At 45.4% G+C, this 22,440-nt stretch overlaps 1 protein-coding gene across 1 annotated transcript; it reads left to right on the forward strand.

Annotated features, from left to right (window-relative positions):
- The first annotated feature begins 10,261 nt into the window (after window positions 1-10,261).
- On the forward strand, window positions 10,262-12,210 carry LOC125463023 (probable G-protein coupled receptor 139). The gene is made up of 2 exons (XM_048553650.2): window positions 10,262-10,651; window positions 11,309-12,210. Exons 1-2 carry the CDS (start codon window positions 10,384-10,386, stop codon window positions 12,208-12,210), a joined length of 1,170 nt encoding a protein of 389 aa, XP_048409607.1. The 5' UTR covers window positions 10,262-10,383.
- The last annotated feature ends 10,230 nt before the right edge of the window (window positions 12,211-22,440 follow it).

Here is a 22,440-nt window from a genome sequence, read left to right on the forward strand (position 1 = left end):
TGTCCATTTCAAGCCCACCGACTCCCACAGCTACCTAGAATACACCTCCTCCCACCCACCCTCCTGCAAAAATTCCATCCCCTATTCCCAATTCCTCCGCCTCCGCCGCATCTGCTCCCACGATAAGACATTCCACTCCCGCACATCCCAGATGTCCAAGTTCTTTAAGGACCGCAACTTCCCCCCCACGGTGATTGAGAACGCCCTTGACCGCGTCTCCCGCATTTCCTGCGACACATCCCTCACACCCCGCCCCCGCCACAACCGCCCCAAGAGGATCCCCCTCGTTCTCACACACCACCCTACCAACCTCCGGATACAACGCATTATCCTCCGACACTTCCGCCATTTACAATCCGACCCCACCACCCAAGACATTTTTCCATCCCCACCCCTGTCTGCTTTCCGGAGAGACCACTCTCTCCGTGACTCCCTTGTTCGCTCCACACTGCCCTCCAACCCGACCACACCCGGCACCTTCCCCTGCAACCGCAGGAAATGCTTCACTTGTCCCCACACCTCCTCCCTCACCCCCATCCCAGGCCCCAAGATGACATTCCACATTAAGCAGAGGTTCACCTGCACATCTGCCAATGTGGTATACTGCATCCACTGTACCCGGTGCGGCTTTCTCTACATTGGGGAAACCAAGCGGAGGCTTGGGGACCGCTTTGCAGAACACCTCCGCTCAGTTCGCAACAAACAACTGCACCTCCCAGTCGCAAACCATTTCCACTCCCCCTCCCATTCTCTTGATGACATGTCCATCATGGGCCTCCTGCACTGCCACAATGATGCCACCCGAAGGTTGCAGGAACAGCAACTCATATTCCGCCTGGGAACCCTGCAGCCATATGGTATCAATGTGGACTTCACCAGTTTCAAAATCTCCCCTTCCCCCACTGCATCCCTAAACCAGCCCAGTTCATCCCCTCCCCCCACTGCACCACACAACCAGCCCAGCTCTTCCCCCCCACCCACTGCATCCCAAAACCAGTCCAACCTGTCTCTGCCTCCCTAACCGGTTCTTCCTCTCACCCATCCCTTCCTCCCACCCAAAGCCGCACCCCCAGCTACCTACTAACCTCATCCCACCTCCTTGACCTGTCCGTCTTCCCTGGACTGACCTATCCCCTCCCTACCTCCCCACCCACACCTTCTCCACCTATCTTCTTTACTCTCCATCTTCGGTCCGCCTCCCCCTCTCTCCCTATTTATTCCAGTTCCCTCCCCCCATCCCCCTCTCTGATGAAGGGTCTAGGCCCGAAACGTCAGCTTTTGTGCTCCTGAGATGCTGCTTGGCCTGCTGTGTTCATCCAGCCTCACATTTTATTACCATGACATCTTGACTGTTCTATAGAAGCCCAAGATCAACAAAGGCAATCGTGCCACACACATTCTTTATTATCCTGTTGTAGCTGCCTCCAGGGTGCAAAGACACAGATCGGCAACTTGGCTGAGCAACAAGGAATGCTGGGTACATTGGCCAAGTGAAACGCTGAAATCACAAAACACACACACCAGACGCTGTGCATACACAGCAGCAAGGTAACAGGTAGTCTGCACAGACACCCCCAACAACTTCTCCACTGACGAAAAGGCAGCCCAGACAGAATGGCACCAGGTCATGTTACTCAAAGAAACCTGACAGCAGCATGCCATCAAAATGATTGATTTTTTTTCAGATGATTGAGGGTTCTCATCTAATTGGTAAGAAATACAGAAAGTTCCAGAAATGCAGACCACTCTCTTGGAATTGTTCTAGTTATCGCCTGAGGCCCACCAAGGAGACCAGAATGCAAAGAGCAGAGACCAGCTTACCATCAAGAGAGATTGTGAGAGGGAGAAAACAGCTTTGCATACCGAGAGGCAGACTCTGGAAAAAGTGACTGTGCAAATTTACAAGAGATTCTGGAAATATTGTAAATGTAAGAGAGGATTTATTTTGTATTGATAATTGCTGTAATTTTGTTCTTGATAAATTGAGAATGTTTTACTTTGTTATTGACTTGTGTTCGGAATGATTTACACACTTTGGTATCGTGGGACACCTGTGCAAATTCATTCATAACATTCCAGTTGTAGTTGTCTGCAATATGTTTAAGAAGGAATCAGACAACTCTATCTACTTCTGTGACCGCCTTCAGGAAGCTACAAACTAGAACTCCAAGATCCCTCAGAACATCAATGTTGTTCAGGTCTCTGTCATTAACTATATACTTTCCCGTAACATTTGATCTCCCCGAGTAAAGCACCTCACACTGACATGGATTAAACACCATCTGCCATTTCTCTGCCCATATCTGCAACTAACAACCTTCTACATGATCCATACATTCACCAATCTGTTATTTCCTTGACAGACGCTGCCAGATCTGCTGAGCTTTCCCAGCAACTTCGCTTTTGTTCACCAATGTTTGTCTCATCCACAAACTTCGGTACCAACAAATCTCCATCTACATCCAAGTCATTTAGAAATATCATAAACAGCAGAGGACCCAGTGCAGATCCGTACATAACACCACTCGTCACAGAACCTCCAGCCTGAAAAACAACCCTCCACCATTACATGACGAAGGGTCTCTGGACCCGAAACATTAACTCTGATTTGTCATCAGAGATGTTGCGAGACCCTCTGAGGTCTTCCAAAAACTTCTGTTTTTTTGTTCTTCCACCACTATCTTCTGTCTTCTGTCAACAAGCCAATTCTGAATCCACGTTGCCAAGTAACCATGGATCCCATGCATCTGCATCTTCTGGGTGAGCCTACAATGAGGGACCTTGTTGAAAGCCTTACTAACATCCATGCAGACAATGTACACTGCTCTACCCTCATCAATCATCTTTGTCATCACCTCTCAAAATTCATCCAAGTTAATAAGACATGACAAACACTGCAGAAAACCAAGCTGACCGCCCCTAAGTGGCCATGCTTTTCCAAATGTGTGTAATTCCCATCCTGAGAATTATCTCCAAGAGCTTCCCAACCACAGATGTGAGACTTAATGGTCGAAATGTTCCTGGATTATCCTTGTTTGCCTTGAAGAGAGGAACAAAATTAACTCCCAACCAGTCCCTTTGGACCTCTCTGTGGCTAGCGAGGGCTCAAAGATCTTGGTCAAGGCCCCAGTAATCTCCTCTCTGAACTCTCTCAACAACTTGGGTTAGTTGCCATTGGGTCTGGAGACCTATCCTCCTTAATAATCTTCAAGAGGCCAAACATCACTTTTTCCCTTCATCTCAACATGCCTGAGCACATTAGCATGGTCCACACAAAGCTCACGAGCAACGAATCATAGATCATAGAATCCCTTCATTGTGGAAACAGGCCCATTGCCCCAAGAAGTCCACACCGATCCTTAAAGCACCCTGCCCAGATCTATCACCCTTATAACCCATGTAACCTACACGTCCTTGAACACTATGGGCAATTTAGCCTGGCCAGTCCATCAAGTGTACACGTCATTAGACAGTGGGAGGAAAGCGGAGCACTCAGAGGAGACCCACGCTGACACAGGAAGAATGTGCAAATGACATGCAAACAGTCGCCCAGTTGTGAAATCGAACCTCGGTCCCTGGTAGTGTGAGGTAGCAGCGGTAACCACTGAGCCACTGTGCCACCCTAGCAACCATATCCTTCTCCTAGGTGAAGTACTCATTTATGTTATCACCCACATCCTCTACCTCCCAGCACAAGTTCCCTCCTTTATCCTTGAATGGCCCTACCTTCTCCCCAGTTATGATTTTTTTAAACGTCCGTTTAGAGTGCCGAAAAATTTCGCCCACACTTCCTGCAGAGATTCCATCAGGGACACGAGATTGCTCTCTGATCTCCAACATCAAGCAGGAGGAGCACACCCCTGCCCTAACTGCTATCTCAGCCCCTTTACACTCAGAAAAAGAATCTTACCTTGCTCGCCTTATTCACTGAAACCCAGTATTCACCTGAGGCCGCACTAACAGTAACTTAACTTAAAATGCAATCATTACAAACGAACCAAATATCCTGTGGGCTACAACAAACGTCATAACAGCCTGCTTCAATATTTCTCTCCACTTTCTTTTGGTTATAGGCTGGAAAAAAATGAAACACTACAGGAATGTTTGGGGCTTTACCATGACTTGACACAGGGTTCCTTCTTCACTCCATAGATCAATTGTGGTGACTGTGCTGATGTCTCCCAGCATGCACCTCAGCGAAGTCTCTCTGGTGTCCTCTTTTGGCCTCTTCCGTCTGTCTCTCTTTCTGTGTGTCACTCTCTCTATCGCACAATCTCTCTCTCCATTGATGCTGTCACACATTATGACTTCTCTCTCAGATGATTTCCGTTCTCGTTTCAGAATTCCAGGATACTTGGCTCTCATTTTTTTTCCCGTCAAGGGGGACATTCTGGCTGCCTCAAATGATAAACCCAGCCCTTCCTGAACTGTGAGCATAGAAGGTGACACAGAGGTTGAGTGCCTGAGTTCTTCACAGTTGTTGGCTTGTGGCAGGCAAAGGGCAGATTTGGGTTTCAGAGACGTTGTCACGGCCAAATGAAAGGGACCAGATGGACGGGTGGTGGGTGAAGACTGGTGATAACTTCACCCCTGGTGTTACCCAGCCCCCTGCATATGACAAGTCACGGCTGCGACCAAAGCTAACTCTTGCCACTACCATCTTCAGTTTGGATATATGGCACATCACATTGGGAAGCCAAGTGTACCACCATCTTGTGCATTTTCCAGGACGAGCTGCTAACGGGGAAGAGGAGATTCGCTCATAATTACTCCCAGATCCAAACCCTAAGCAATGCACCAAAAAAGAAGGCTAAGGTGAAATCAGAGTGGGATTCAGCCATTTGGAACCTCTCAAAACTACCCCATCATTCAGTGGGATCATCGTCGATCTCCCTCAGGTGTCGCGACCAGAGAGATGCTGGGAGCTTGAGAAGCTGTGAGATGGGGACTCGGTTTCTGAATCAGGCAGTTCCCACCTTGACCGAATTCCAGGTTTAAACCCAAGTGTGAATGGATCAGTCAAATAGAGGAACTCTGGGGATGAGATGTCGGAAAACAGGGTCATAGTGGTAAACTCCAGTGGCATGGGATCAAATCTCAACATGGCCATTGGAATGGAATTTGAAAACAGTTCATAAATCTGCAATATAAACCAAGTTTCAGTAACGATGGCAGTTCAACAAGTCAATGATTGGTGTAAAATCCAAATCGGGCTCATTCATATCCTTGCAGGAAAGGAAATATGCTGTTGTTACTCGGTTTGGCCTACATGTGACTCCAGGCTGCCCACTCTGGGATGAGTGGGGATTTTTTTTCTCTTAATCCCAGGGACATGTAGCTATCGAATTCCATCCCTGAAAGAACAGTAGTTTGGGGAGGGGAGAGACAAAAGTCATGATCTAACCAAACCTTGGAGAAAACTCAAGGAGGCAATCAGTGTCACATGGAGTGCATAGTTAAATAATTCTTCTTTTGTATTGGGGATTCTGTCTCTCCCAATCTTGCAGGCAGTGAGTTTCAGATTCCCACCACCCTTTAGTGAAAACATTTTTCTTCACATTCCCTCAGAACCTCCTGCATATTCACTTAAATGTCTGCACCCAACACACCCTGGTACTTGATCCTTCCATCAAGGGGAAATGTTTCTTCAAATCTCCTCTATCTCTGTCCCGCATTATTTTGTACTTTTTAATCATGACACCTCTCAATGTCCTCTGTCCTATGGAAAACAGCCCCAATCTGTCATCAATAACAGGATCTACACCAGGAAAATTCCTGGTAAATCTCCTTCACACCTTCTCCAGGGCAATCACATGCCTCCTATAACGTATATTACGGTACTGCATCCTCTTGCTGTGTGTCCCTGAACAATGTTCTTTTACAATTCGACCATAACCTCCCTCCCCTTAAACTCACTGCTTTGGAAAACAAAACCAAGTGTATGCCTTGCTAACGACTACATCTCCTTATGCCACTCTCGAAACAGACTGATGGACACGGATCCAAGCTCCCTCTTGCAAATCTAGCCCCCCGCAGGGGTCTCTCGATTCCATGCTCAGTCAATGAACACTTGCAGTTGGTCTGGCTGTTTAAGACTTTATTCTTTATTTCTTCAATCGGTTGGGTACAGATCATCTGGAAAACACAGAAGTTGAGCACTTCCGGAATCCTTGGAGGAGTTGCACATCATAGGCTAATCCAGACACTTTTATACTTTTCTTAAAGGAGGGTGCATGGTGTGATGACATCGTGTATTCAGACAATTACAAGTCAATTCATGATATTGCTTCATTGAGAGTTACATAATCCGATAGTATTAACTGGTAAACAACTTATGTCACAATGTTTAGATCACTTTTTCTCGCCTTACAGCGCCATAACATTTGCTACTGGAGGTCAACTAGAATGGTTAGTACTGCATTATCTTATCATTGCTGCTTTATTCATGCAGCTCTAACAACACATGGAGTTCCCAGGCTGAAAGAGCAGCTCTCACAGAATTTACAGTTCACAGGCTGGAAGCCATTTTTTGCTAAATTGCACCAGCAGCCATCTTATGCCTGGATGTAAATTTCAGATTCTCATCTCTGATTCTCAGTGCTTCACAGCGTCCAACCATCCATCGTGTGATTCCTTGCCTGCCGTCTTGACCAAGTACCACATTCCACGCCTCCTAGACTGAACAAGTGTTCTGAAGGTCAGCTTCAGAGTTCATGAATCTCACTGACCAGACCTATATTATGCACACCAGCAAATTCCCAGACAGCGACTCTCTGCTGAGGAAGACCATGACCCATGTGGAGGATTGAGACACCTCCGCTGTGTGCCCTTGACAGAATATCACACACCCAAATAATGGATGGATGCTGAATAATGGGAGCTCTTAAGGATGGAATCCACAACTGCTCTTGAATCTGACTACTCTACACAAATGTCAATTATACAGAAAAAATATCAACATATTGTCTAAATTGTGAGAGATCGGAGAGCTCTGAGATGCAGAGAGATCTGGGTATTGACGTGCATAAGACCATAGGACATTGAAGCAGAAATTAGGCCATTCAGCCCATTGAATGAGTCTGCTCCACCTTCAATCATGATGGATAAGTTTCTCAACACCATTTTCCAGGTTTTTCCCTGTCAACCTTGATCCCCTTCACCATCAAGAACATATGTAACTCTGCCTTAAATATGGTCAACGATTCACAAATCTCTGCATGACAATGTTTCCCTGATCTTCGTTTTAAAGTGTCTTCCCGTTACTCTAAGGCTGTGCCCTCAGATCCAAGGTTTTTCTGTCAATGAAAAAATCCTCCAAACGTCTGCTCTCTCCAGGCTGTTTAGTATTCGTTAAGTTCTGATGAGGACAGCTCTTATCCTTTGAACTCTGTCCAGCATTGACCCAGAGTGCTCAAACGCTCTCATATGTTCAGCCTTTCATTCCTGGAATCATTCTCAGGAACTTCCTCTGGAAGCTCCCAAGGAAGGAAATATCCTTCCTGAGGTATGAGGCCCAAAATTGCACACAAAACTGTCAATGTGGTCTGACCAAACCTTTATCAAGCCTCAGGGATATATCCCTGCTTGGAAACTCCAGTTCTTTCCAAATAAATGCTAAAATTGTATTTGCCTTCCGAACTACCAACCGAACATACAAGTTCACCTGAAGAGACTCCCAAGTCCTTTTGCACTTTAGATTTCTGAATTTTCTCCACATTTAGAACTGTCTATGCCCCTATTCTTCCTACCAAAGTGTAAGTCCTCACACTTTCTCACGTTGTATTCCATCTGCCACTTCTTTGCCCACTCTCCAAACTTTTCAAACCTTCAGAGCTTCCCTGTCCTCTTCAATACTACCTGTTGCTCCTCCTGTCTTTATATCATCAGCAAACTTTGCCAGAATGCCCTCAGTTCCTTCATCCAAATCAATAATGTTACAAGTGAAAGGTTGTGGTCCCTTCACTGACCATTATGGAATACAATTTGCTACTGGCTGCCATCCTGAGAAAGGCCCTTTTTATCCCACTCCCTGCTTTCTGCCAGATAGCCAATCTTCTCTCCATGCTATCACCTTGCCTCTAACTTAATGGGCCCTTGTCTTACTCAGCAGCTTCCTGTGCAGCACCTTATCAAAGGCTTTCTTGAATTCCAGGTAGCTAACATCAATGCGGTCTCCACGGTCTACCCTGCTTGTTGCCTCCTCAAAGAATTCTACAAGATTTGTCAGGCATGACCTCCCCTTGATGAAACCATTCGCTTCAGTTTCCCCCATATTTCCAAGTATTCAGAAAGATCATCCATTTTTGTTCAGAAGCGTCTGAACCTGAAACATCAGCTTTCCTGCTCCTCTGATGTTGCTTGGCCTGCTGTGCGCATCCAGCTCTACACCTTGTTATCTCAAATCTCTCACCCAACCTGGTTCTACACTGCACAGAATGATCTGCTGAGTGCAAGCGTCAAAAATGAACGATTATCATTGGGGGCACAATGCTTTGTAACTTAAATCATCACCACAGCTCAACATATCGGATTGAACTATCTGGGAAGTTTGCTCTCACCATTCTGTTTATTGGTGAAGATCAACAATCACATGACACAGGTTGTAATCCAACAGGTTTATTTGAAGACAGAAGCTTATTTATAAACCCGTTGCATGATAAGCTGGTGTTGGATGACCTTTGACCCTGCCCATCCTAGTTCAACACTTGCAACTCTACGTCTGATTCAAAATGAACAGCAAAAAGTTGAAATAGAAGTCAAATGTGAGAAAATGTGAAGTTGTTCCATTTTGAAGCGAGAGCAACAGAACAGAGTCTGATTTTAATGGAGAAAGACTGCAGAAAGCTTCAATACAAGGGGACTTGTGGGAACACGTGCACAAAACGCAGAAGGCTAGCAGGTTATCAGAACAAATAATGGAATGTTGGCCATTCCTTCAAGGGGTTTGGAGTTTTAGAGGAGGGAAGCCTTTCTGCAAATGTTAAAGGTGCTGCTGAGATAAGCAGACGTAACATTCCATTGGAAGAAGATCAGAAATGTTCCCAAGGATGATCACATTGTGAAAGTATTGGCTGTGGAGAAAAGATTAAACAGATTACTCCTGTACTCAATGGAGTTTGAAGGAATTTGCGGCGATGACATGAAGGGTGTCGACAGTGTGCTGCACAGAGAATGTTTCCCCTCATGGGAGAGTCTAAGAAGTGTCTCACAATGAAGCGGCACCAATTGAAGACTGAGATGAGGGGAAATGTCTTCTCTTGGAACATCATGAGGCTTTGGAACCTGTTGTCACAGAGAGCTGTCGGGGCTGAGCCCTTCTGGATATTTCAGGCTGAAATAGCTTAAACTAAATAGGCGAATCAAGGCATCAGAGTAAAGGCAGGAGAGTGGATGTGTATACAGGTTTGGCCCGCTTACTTAATGATGAGGGAGACGGGAATATCTGGAGCTCAGTAATATCCACAAAAATTCGAAAATTCTGAAACAGATTGCCAGTAAGGGCAGGAAGGACATTTCTCTGGCCCTGTGGGTGAGTACCTGAGAACCTTCTCAGAAGAAAGGACAATCCATTTGGGGCTGAGATGAGGAGGAAACTCTTCACTGAGAGGATGGTGAATTTTTGAAATGCTGTGCCCCAGACAACATGTGAAAGCTCTGCCATCAAGGCAGAGATTGGTAGATTTCACGTTACAGTTGGCATCGAGGCCCATGGAAATTTATATGAATGGCCATGATTTTTAACTGCAGAGGTGATTTGATAAGGGTGGAAGCGTGGTGGACTAGGTGATTTGCTGTCAACTGAAGGAGGCTAAACAGACCAGACATCTTGTTGTCTGAACAACTGTTCACCACTTTATTTTCATCAGCTCACCCAGTGTGTCATGCTTCAGGCTTCCCCTGTCACCTTACACCATGGCTTTCAATTGAAGAACTGACCTGTAATTACATGGTCCATTCACTCCCTCACTTAAACAGACATCAACATTTGTCATGCTCAGACTCGAGCCCCAAATCCCATTTTACAGCCTGTACATTAATTAATGACATCACTCTTTCCTCAGCTAACTTCTGGAATCACCTGTGTAATTACATCAGCTGACTCTGGCACTGAGGAGACAAGATGGATGGAGAAACTGTTTGTTTAGTAACTGTCACTAATGTCAGTCCCCATGGATCCTAATTGTGTTGCTGCAGGGTGTTCTACATCTACTTATGAGGAGCATTGTTCAATTATTCCTCTCATAGTGTCAGTGGGAGAGACAGCTGTGATATTGACAGACACCTGGGACACCACAGACACAGAGAGAGAAAGGCGGACAGTTCACAGTTTACACTTGGAGAGTAATAGATTGGAATGATGCAACAACGTATTGGAATCTGGCAATGATGGATTGGAACAATACAACATTGGATTTGAATCTAAGAACAAACAATTGGAATGTTACAACAACAGATTGGAATGAATTGACAATGTTTCAACAAGTCAGAACAGTTGATGGGAATGGTAAAACAGTGGGACGGGGATTCATTGAGATGTTGCATTCGCTTTCTGCTACTTCTGTTCGGAAGCCACTGAGATACCGCACTCAAATTGTTCTTCGGATTATCCAATTTATTTATTATCCGATTCTCGCTATCATTGCAGTGCCTGGTAAGTCTTTTGTATTTCTATAAATTGAGGTATTACAGTGAAACACTTGCTGCTCTCATTTTCTTTCCTCTGTGTTGTTCATTCTGATAACCAATGATCAGGGAATATCGTGCTTGAAATTTGCTCTCGCATCTTTACTGCTTCTTGCTTTCTTCTTGGTCCGCTTGTGAGGTCTGCAACCCTGGCTGTCTTAGTGTCTTATTGAGCGCACACTGACTCTGTATCCATTCCTCCAGTGACCTCATTTGAGGTATTTGATCGATTAATACTAGAATCCTTGCTTGCATTTACAAACGCTATTGATTTACCATTGGTTCCATCACGTATTTAAATGAGGGCAGCATCTCATAGATCTTACCCACATCCAAATTCATTAATTCAGGTGAAGTTTCTGTGATTTCCAATTTCAGGCAAATATATTGCAAGAGTCACGAATACTTCAGTTAACAGCAACTTTTGTCTCATCTTATATTTTCATTTTGTGCTGAATTTATGGAATAACGGCCAGTGCATGCACCAAATAAACTGAATAATGATGCAACATTTGTGACCGGAACGGATACAAAATGCCATTTGTACATCTCAATCAGTGCTCAATAAAACTGGTAACATTATTCCAAGCAGAAATTACATCTTCATTGTTTGCTTTCCTCACAGCCAACATAGTAACAATTGTGATACTGTCGCAGGAAAAGTGTGGCCTCTCCCGATCTGTCTCTCACTACCTGGTAGCCATGGCAATAGCAGATCTCCTGGTCACTATCTTTGACCTCATATTGCGACATATTCCATTTGTCTATGTGGAAGGGCAACATCTCTTAGAAGGTCTCCCTGTGTGTAATATCCACGCTGTTTTGATTTATGCAGCCACTGACTGTTCTGTCTGGTTCACCGTCACTTTCACCTTTGATCGATTTGTAGCCATTTGTTGCCCAAATCTGAGAAGTAAATATTGCAATGTGAAAACAGCAGCCGTAGTTCTGGCAACTGTGACTGGATTGAGCTGTCTGAAGAACATTTTCTGGTATTTCATGCTTCATAATAAGTATCATGTCAGCAACAGAGCCTGGTTTTGTTGGGTGAAAAGGGATGTGAAATCTTCTCCAGTCTGGACAGCAATTGAGTTCTGTCATTACATACTAACACCAGGAGTTGCCTTTATTCTCATTCTGCTTCTCAATTTTTTAATGGCTAGACACATTGCAGTGACCAGCAGATCCCGCAGGAGACTCCATCAGCGTAGCAACAGAAAGAGCATCAAAGACCCAGAGATGAAGAGTCGAATGAATTCCATCATTTTATTGTTTCTTATCTCAGGGAATTTCATTCTATTATGGTCAGTATCAATGGTGTATTCCATATACTGGAGAATGTTTTTTTTGGGATATAAGTCTTTAGATCTGCCTAGATTTGCAATGGACCTGGGCTACATGTTGCAGATGCTGAGTTGCTGCACAAACACTGTTATTTATGTCATCGCACATCCTAAGTTCAGACAGCATTTGAAGAATATTGTGTACTATCCCTTCACTCCAATTGTGAAATGTATTAAACGTTGAAACTGACTGAAGAATTACATCATCAGCAATCAATTTTGCACGCGTTTCTGTTTAACCCACAGCCCTGGTGTCTTATTAATCGACATCATTGAAAGAAGATGATATCTCCAGGACCTTTGATGTGTGATTTTTACCGGCCTAATTTGACAGCGTGTGCACCTGTGCCAGTACACTGTTTATCTGCATCTCAATCCAAGTGTGGGTGCCTGGTTGCACATGTGTAGAAGCATCAGATAGATAGATAGAGGAGCAGGTTCAGTAACAGACACACGACTGAAGAGTGGACACAACAAGATCAAATGTCATTCAGTTTGAGGGCGTTAAACATGGTACTGACCTTGGTTTGAAAATTTAATTAAAATAAATACAAACCCGTGAAAGCACAATTCATTATGAGGTACAGCAAAATCAGGATGTGAAATGTCGCATGGTAACTCAGCGACTTTAGAATTTTAAGGAGGCATTTCATACTTCTCAAAAAGTATACTTTTCATTGAGACATGCTTCAACAAGCTGGGTATACCATTCTTTACTGACTACAGATGATTGCAATGGTCCCAAGGTGAATGAAATTGGTCAAAGCTCTGAAGCTGACTGGTATACGGTTGGATTTCTTTGAACGGTGAGTGGATGATTTGCAGAGCACCTGTGCTCTGTACACTCCAGATCTTCACAAAAATGTAAACCAGCAAGAAGGTCTCTTGCTCCCAGAATAGATAAAAAGGATATAGATAGCTGAAGGAAGTATTTATCACTGAGCGAATGGAATTTGGGAATTAACAATGATAAAGGAGGGAATGGTGTGGACATTGATCAAATATTTTCGATCTCTTCCTGTAGATGTTGGCGTAAAAAGTAGCCAAAATGACAGGAAATCAGGGCGGAATGAACAGGGACTGAAGACAGTTCTTAACTTTCAGTGACTGGGAAATAGCAAGAACTGATGATGCAGAAACTTAGAGATGACAGAGTGTGGACCTGGAGGAACACAGCGGGTCAGGCAATATCAGAGGAGCAGGAAAGTTGACATTTTGGATCGGAGCCATTCATCAGGACTGTGGAGGGGGAAAGAAGCTCAGAAATAAATGAGGTGTTCTGAGGTTGGGGGTATTTGAGGTAGTGATAGGTGTGCAGGAAGAGTTTGTGGAGATTGGTCAATGGGAAGGGTAGACACAAAAGACCAAGTTGCAGGACGTACAGGTCAATCCCTTTCAAAAACGGAATGATTGTGCAGGCCATGGATGGAGTTGAGTGAGAAGGTGTCGGGGGAGGTGTTGCATTTCCTGCTTTTGCAGTGAAATGTTTCGGGAGTATTGGGGCTGTTGGGGAATTTATGGAGTACACAAGGGAGTCATGGAGAGAGCAGTCCCTGCGGAATCAACTCAGCTGAATCTCCTGCTTTCCCTGCACTTCTATCCTCAAACACCGTACCAGCAACAACAACAAGGATAGAGTGCCCCTCGTCCTCCCGTGCCACACTCCCAACATCAGAATCCAACGCATCCTCGCCCACTTTCTCCACCTGCAATCAGACCCCACCACCAAAGAGAGATTTCCCTCCCCATCCCTAACATGCTTCTCGTTCAGACTGCTCCCTCCACTCATCCCTCGTCCACTCCACACTCCCCATCCGGCAACAGCAAGAACTGCTCACCCTCCCCTACACCTCAGCTCTCACCCCCATCCAAGACCCCCAACAAGCATTCCATATGTGCCAGGGTTTCACCTGAACCTCCTACAATCTGGTCTGCTGCATCCGTTGCTCCCAATGTGGTTTCTTCGTGGTGGAGAGATTAAGTGCAGACTCAGTAAATGATTTGCAGAGCATCTGTGCTCAGAATGCTAAAAACAACACCATGCTTCTGTTGCCAGCCATTTCAACTCCCCTCCCCACTCACTTGGTGCCATGTCCAAGACCTTATATTGCATTTGGGGAACTTACAGCCTCACAGCCTCAACACAGATCACTGACTTCAATATCACCCCATTCCCCATCTCACCCCCTATCCAGACCTCCGTCTCATCCCCGTCTCTTTGACCTGACACAACCAGCTTCCTTCTTAACTGTCAGCCCACACTTCCCATTGCCCAATCACCACAATCCCTGACATGCATCCACCAATCACCACCCCACCTATCGTCACCCCACCCCACGCCCTTGCTCTCTATATCTCTGTGCTCCTTTCCCCCTCTCCAGTCCCGATGAATGGTCCCAGTCTGAAAAGTTGACATTCCTGCTCCTCTAATGCTCCCTGACCTGCTGTGTTCCTCCAGGCCCAGAATGCATTGATATCATTAACATTCATGAAGGAAATGTATTGTCGTGTTGAACATGTACTGCCAGAGTGTTGAGGTAAAGCAGCAGATCAACACTCTGCAATGATAGTCGTTTGAGCAACCAATACAAATCAGATGATACCAATAACTCCATCTGCTGCAGCAATTCAGTGATTCTATCGGAAAAAAAACAGGCGAAAGAATGATTTGTTCCTTATACCTGACTCTTTGCATTATAGGATCCTGAAATAAGTGACAGCTTATGAGTGCTAGACTTAACCAATTGGGCCAGTGGGCTGAGGAATGGCAGATGGAGTTGAATTTAGATAAATGCAAGGTGTTGCATTTGAGTGAAACAAAACAGGGCAGGACTTACATCATCAATGATGGTTTCCAGAGGATTGTTCTAGAACGAAGAGGTCAAAGGGTACACGATCAGGGCTCGTTGAAACCACAGTCACAGTTAGAGAGGTGAAGACTGCTTGAAGAAGCAAGCTTTCATTGGTCAGAGCATTGATTATAGCAGTTGGGATGTCTTCTTGCAGCTGTACGATACGTTGGTGAGATCACATTTGGACTACTCCATGTAGAGCTGGTCACTTTACTATCAAAAGAATACTGGAAGACGTTTGAGTTATAAGAAGAATTGGACTGGCTGGGACTTCTTTCGCTGGAGCTTATGATGCTCAGGGGTGACTATGAAATCACGAGAGGCCTAGATAAGGTAGATGAGAGACAGCTTTTCATGATGGTAAGGGAGTCAAAAACTGGAGAAACATTGGTTTCACGTTAGAGGAGAGAGATACAAAGGATCGAGTGGTCCAGTTTTTGTTAACGCACACAAGGTAGTGAGTTCCTGGAACAGACTGCCAGAGGTCGTGGAGAAGGGATAAAATGAAGACTTCAGATGCTGGAAGCCAATATATATCGGTGTGAGACTGGAAAAGCACAGCAGGTCAGACAGCATTAGTGGATGAAGAAAGTCAATGTTTTGGGCCAAATTCTTTTGTCATGACTGGGGAGGAGGAGAGGAGCCCAGAAATAAATAAAGGGAGGAGGGTGGGTTTGGAGTTGGGTGGGGGTTTATTATGATCGGTCCATTGGAAGGCTGGAGTGGATATTTGATTTGGAAAATCAACAGCTTAGGTTGGCACAGGGAAGTCAGGAGAAGGAGGGCTGGACATGCTATAGGGCTGGGTCTGGATGGACATTGAAGATGGTGAAGTCAGCATTGAGACCATTGGGCTGTAAGCTCCCGAGGTGAAATATCAGGTGTTGTTCCTCCAGTTTACCTTTGGCCTCAGTCTGACAGTGAAGGAGGCCAAGGATGGACATGTAGCCAGGGCAGTAGGAGAAGAATTAAAATGAATTGAAACTAGAAGTTCAGGTTGGTTAATGTATACAGAATGCAAAACGATCCAGGAGTCTATGTTTTGTGTTCCTGACATAGAGGAGACCACATCAGGACCAACGCATACAATAGGTTTTCTTTAAAGGGGTACATCAGAGCAGGGGAGATCAAAACTGTGGTATGATCCTTGTGATCTATATGGGAAGTGGGCTCATTTCCCATTCCTGGCAGAGGGAATGTGAGTAGGAACTGTCACCAGTTACAACTCCTGGGTTTTGGAACAGGTGTGGTGGATGGGATTTCAATGGAGCACATGCAAAGCTGAGAGAGCTGCGGTTAGTACACATAGCGAGGTGGTCACACCCCAGGCCGAGAGTCCATGAAGGGAATGGCTGACCATCACACAGAGTAAGAGAAGTCAGCAGACAATATAGGAATCCGCTGTGGCCATTCCCCTGAGAAACAGATATGACACTTTAGATACTGCTGAGGGCAATGGTCTCTCAGTGGGATGGAGCAACAGCCAATTTCAAGACACCACCAGTGGTTCTGCTGCACATGTGAACAGCAAAGCCTGAGGAATTACAATAGTTTCTCAAATGTAAGAGGAACAGGTAGGATTTCTGTGGCTGCAGACCAGACTCCAGGATGGCACGATGCCTCCCATGTATTATGGGGCAAAGGATGTTTGAGAGTGTCTATATGAGGGGGAAGGTGAACAGCCAGTGGTCATGACGCACGTTGGGGCCAATGACATGGGAACACAAAATGGGAGAAAGTCCTAATAGCATAATAGCAGACAATAGGATGATAGGAAGCAAGCTAATAAGTAGGATTTTAAAGGTAGACATCTCAGGATTGCGACCAGTGCAATGTGGCAGTTGGGGAGGAGATAGCAGGATATAACAGATGAACAGAGGGTTAAAGAGATGCTCCGAGGTAGCAGTTTTCAAATTTCTGATGGAGGTGGGACGAGGACAAACTGGACTGGTTTCACCAGGTTCGGTCTTGGGGGCTTACACTTTGCCCCAAATACGAGAGGGGCTTTCTGCCATCTTGGAATCTGTCTGAGGCCACAGATGCATGTGGGGGAATATGAGTGAGAGTGGTTGGGGACGGTTTAATTTAAATTGGTCGGGAGTGGGAAGCTGTGCTGGGAGTCAGGGGAGGTAGAGTCAAGGCATAGAGAAAAAGACAAAAAGATGAATTAGAGGCATGATAGGCAGAGGGACAGAATCAAACAAGGATGCAGTTAAAAAAAAGCTGAATGGGAAGTGGTCAAATAATGTTAAAAAGACAAGCTTTAAGGCATTCAAAATGAAGTGGATGAATCAATCACGATAATGGCCGTGATATCATTGGAATTATAAAAACAAGGAGACCAGAGCTGATAACTGACTATTCAATTTTATTCTGTATTTGGGAAGGACAGCCATAATGGAAAAGGCTGTGGAGTTGAATTACTGGTTAGAGATGACACAAACACAATATTGAGAAAACTTATCAGGTGAGACGATGTACAATGTGGGTAAAATTGAGAAATATGAAGGCGATCTTACACTCCAATAGGTAAAACTGTGAGATATCAAGGGTCAAAAGTCATTCACATTGAGACCACCAAAGTGCAGTGGTCATTTTGGGAATGGTGTGAGGCAGAAAACTAGAACTGCATGCAGTAAAGAAATAGTTGTAATGATGGGTGACAACAACCTGCCCGTAGTTGGAGAACATAAAATTCAATTGTGATTAATTTTATTTTAATTTTGAAAAATGAGGACAAGGCACTTCGCCTGGTTGTTACGCAGTGAGAAAGGAATTATTGGTAATGCAGTTCTGGGGTTCTCCTAAGGGATGCGGCTGTAAGGACTGAAAGTGAAATTGTTGAATCAGAGGCAAGAATCCTGAATCCTGAGAAGGGAAACTATGATGGTACAAGGTGGATTGGACAATGTTAAAGAAAGGAATGGCAGTGGGTAGGCAATGGTGAACATTTGATGGAGTCAGTATTTGACCTACAAAAATGATATGTCCCTGTCTGGAACGTGAATCAAAAAGAGGGGAAAATCAAGTCTTAAAAGGGAAGGAAGCGATAGCATTAGATGCAAAAATGTGGCATACAAATTCATGAGAAAAACAATATACCGAAGTGTTGGGAAAATGTGGAAGTCAGCAAAAGTGGAACAAAAGGGTGATTACGAAGTTGGGAATAGAGTATGAGAGTACGATTTCTGAGAATCAAAGAGCAGATTGTAGATTTTCTTACCTGAGTGTGAAGAGAAAATGTTTGGGGACCTCTCTTACACATACTGAATAGACCCCTATTTGCAATCAGCAGAAATCCATCAGCAAAATCTGTCTGCTGAAGGAATGCAGCGAGTTCGTCTGGAATTTTCCAGAGAGTCTATCCATCTGAGGAGCAGCTTCCTGGAGCCCTCCAGAAGCGAACCCCCTGCCTCTGAGTTAGAATCCGACTTGCAAAATAGTCAGCTCGGGAATGTGAGGGTGATTGCAAACTGCTGTAACACCCAAATGAACACCATGTTCGGGCATCTTCACCAATCTCTGACCTGAGCCTGCTGGCAGGTCATCAGTGGATGAAGATGAACAGTTAACAGTCAAAGCTGTATCTCCTCCGGCGTCTGGGCGAGCAGCACCCTCTTATGATGTTGGAGAAATTGTTGCTCTATCCCTTTGGATTGTTGGCCTTCTTGCATTTTCGTCCTTTGGTCAACACAAATTTAGAGAATGCCTCAAACATGATGAAAAGTTTCAATTCAAGGAAGTAGTTCTGTGGGGTGAGAAGGCATACAAAGAGGGTAGTTATTGCAGGGGTAATGTGTGTTAGGAGCATCGTTGTGTCAGGGAAGTTGATGTATCATGGACTAGTCCTGACAGAGCAGTTATCATGTCAGGGGTAGATGTGCCAGAGGGGTAGATGTAATCAGGGAACTCAACATGTCATGGACAGTCATGTAATGGGAGCGGTTCTTGATGTCAGGGGACAGACATGTCGAGGAGTCGGTGTGTCAGGATGCAGACATATTCGGTGTAGTAATGTTAGGGGGCAGGAGTGTTCGTCATTTGGGTGGGAGTCATGATCGGTGGCGGGGGTGGGGGGGGTTGTCGCGGGGGGGGAGTCAGGCCGGTTTGGGAATTGTCACTTCAGGGGGTAGTTGTGATGCGGTAGCCGTGTTGAGGGTTTGTTATGTCGGAATGGCATTCGTGTTGGGGAGCAGTCATGTCAGGGGCAGTTGCGTTTTGGGACAGTCATGTGAGCCATAGCTGTGACAGTGCAGTCCTTTCGGGGGACAGTGGTGTCAGGAGGAATTCGTGAGAGAGGAGGCAGATGTGTCGGTGGGTGCGCAGGTCTGTCAAGTGGTAGCTATATCCAGGCTTGGACATGTCAAGGATTATTCTTGTCAGGGCCAGTTGTGTCTGGGGGTATTCATTTCAGGGGGCTGTTGTGTCTGGGGTGAGTGTATCAGGGGGTATTCATTTCAGGGGGCAGTTGTGTCAGGGGTGAGTGTATCAGGGCCTGTTGGGCCATAGGTCAGTTGTATCTGGGGTTAGTGTGTCAGGTGATAATCAATTCAAGGTAGCTGTGACGAATTAGGTTGTCCTGTCAGAGGGAGTTTGGTTTGGGGTTAGACATGTCATGGGGTGGAGCTGCTCCCATGGCAGGAGTGGGTCTGGAAGTGGGACTGCTCCTTGCTTTCTGCCTCCTGTTTGGAGCAGTTTAATTCCAGGAAAACAAGGCACAGTTAAAGCCCAAAACTCTCCAATTTCACCGGTCCATTGCCACAGTACATGGTATTTCAACTCGACTCTTTATAAAGAAAGATTGTGTGAGAGGGACTGTGTGTTTCCCGAAAGACCCTGAGAGATATAAAGGTAACACAGTGTGGAGCTGGAGAAACACCGCAGGTCAGACATCAGGAAAGGCAACCTTTCTCGTTGAAACCGTCTTCAGAGGGATCCCGACCCAAAACATTTACTTTCCTGCTTGTCTGATGCTGCCTGATTGCTGTATTCCTTCACCTCCACTGTGGCGTCTCTGATTTCAGTTCTGCAGTTCTTACTATCCCTGAGAGATGAAATTGTTGGTTCTGACAAAAACAAAATCATTGCAACTTCAAGAAGACTTTCCACATCAGCAGATGTTCACCTGCACATCTGGAAATGTGGTGTCCTGCATCCTCTGTACCCGTTGTGGCCTCCTCTCCATCGGGGAAATGAAGGGAAAACTGGGGGACCGCTTTGCAGATCACCGACGCTCAGTTCGCATTAAACAACTGCACCTCCCTGTCACGAACCATTTCGACTCCCCCTCGCATTCCTTAGACGACATGTCCATCCTGGAGCTCCTGCAGTGTCACAATGATGCCACCCGAAGTTTGCAGAAACAGCAACTCGTATTTCAATTGGGAACCTTGTGGATTTCACAAGCTTCAAAATCTCCCCTCCTCTCACTGCATCCCAAAACCAGCCCAGCTCGTCCGCGCCTCCCTAAACTGTTCTTACTCTCACCTATCCCCTCCTCCCACCTCAAGCCACACCTCCATTTCCTAACTTCTAACAACATCCCGTCCCTTTGACCTGTCTGTCGTCCGCGGACTGACCTTTACCCTCCTACCCCACGACCTACATTCACTTCGACAGGTTCCATCCCCGCTTCTTTAACTTGTCTGTCTGCTCTCCGCTTATTTTCTCCTCTGTCCATCTTCGACCCATCTCCCCTTCTCTCCCCCTATTTATTTCAGAACCCTCTCCTCATCCTACTTTTCTTAAAAAGAATTTAGGCCCGAAACATGAGCTTTTGTGCTCCTCAGATGCTGCTTGGCCTGCTGTGTTCATCCAGCTCCCAACTTTGCTATCTCAGATTCTACAGCATCTGCAGTTCCCACTGTCCCTCATTGCGTCTTCGTCTTAAGTGAAAGTTCTTTCAAGACAAAGGGTCAAACAGCTGGGTACAGCCGGAAACTGGTGCCCTCATTCGATAATGTGTGCATGTAACTGAAACTCAATACTGTCCGATTTTAGCTCCTCCCTGTTAAAACTGCAATCCTGCTCACCAACAACAGCTTCAAATTAGACTTTTGGCATTTTATCTCAAGTCCCTTTAATCCACAGCTGGTGAGTCTTGATCATGACAAAGCTTCCATTTCTCATTGCGCGATCGAATGTCAACCAAAGTCAAACAGAGATAGCTGAAACAAAAACAGAAGTTGATGGAAAAGCTCAGCAGGTCTGGCAGCATCAATGAAGAGAAAATCAGAGGGGTTTTCTGAGGATTGGTCACCAGACCCAAATATGTTCAATTCGATTTTCTCAACACAGCACCAAACCTCCCAGGTCGGTGAATGCACCAACATCACGATCTGTCTTTGTCCTTGTTTCCTCCAAATCTGAGAACCTGGAGAAAGCTCATGCAGACATATGCAAACTCCACAGAGACAGATGCCCAAGGCCGGAATTGAAAATGGTTCCCTGACCCTGCGAAGCAGCAGTGCTCACCACTGAGGTACCGTGCCAACCGACCCCTGCTCCTTGACATTCAATGATGTTGTCATCACTGAATTTCCCGCGATAAACATCTTGGGTGTTATCTTTGACCAAAGACTCAACTGGGCTCACGACCTGAACACATTGGCAACAAGAGTAGGTCAGAGGTGAGGCATACTGTGGCTTGTAGCACTTCTCCTGACTTAACAAAGCCTGCCCGCGATCTGGCACAAGTCAGGTGTGTCACTGGTTGAGGAAGTACATGCTTGGATGAGTGCATCCCGAACAATACTCAGAAAGCTTGACACCATCCAGGACACAGCAGCCCACTTGATTGGCACTACGCACATGAGCATGTACTTCCTCCACTACAGCAGAAGCAGTGTGTACTATCTGTAAGATGCATTGCAGAAATTCACCAAAGATCCTCATACAGCACCTTCCAAATCCATGACCACTTGCATCTAGATGGACAAAGGCAGGAGATATATGGGAACATCAAAACCTTTACGCCACACACCATCTTGATGAGTAAATATATTATTGCTCCTTCACTGTTGCTGCGTCAAAATCCTTGAATTCCCTCCCTCATGGTATTGTGAAGTAAACAACAGCAGGTTGACTGCAGCGGTTCAATAAGGGTGTTGATCACCACTTTCTCAAGGCAACCAAGGATGGGCCATAAATGCTGGATCTGTCAGCGACAACCACATTCCACAAATAAATAAATAAGGGGCATGCATCGGTGTCCGCTTCACACAGACTCAGTCTGGTGGTTTATTTTTCATTTCACTCATCAAAGTCAGGGTTTTGCCATTGAAGCTGTCAGATACAGCCCTCTCTGTCTCTCTCCTGCTGCAAAAGCTGGAATTGTCTCTCTCTCTCTACTGCTGGATTCAGCCTGTCGGTTTTCCCTCTCCTGGAATGGAGGAGACTGCAAGTGAGGGAAATCTGAGTTGCGGAATTTTCCTGTGCTATGGGTGTGTTTTTGGGATGCTTCTCCATTGGAAGAGTTGATGAGTAGTTGTTAAATAATATTTTATTTTGTTCATTATTTCAGGACAGATAAAGTTGAGCAGATTCTTCATCTATTGTTTGTT

The sequence above is a fragment of the Stegostoma tigrinum genome, chromosome 21 (genome assembly GCF_030684315.1).
Source record: "Stegostoma tigrinum isolate sSteTig4 chromosome 21, sSteTig4.hap1, whole genome shotgun sequence".
Lineage (NCBI taxonomy): Eukaryota > Metazoa > Chordata > Chondrichthyes > Orectolobiformes > Stegostomatidae > Stegostoma > Stegostoma tigrinum.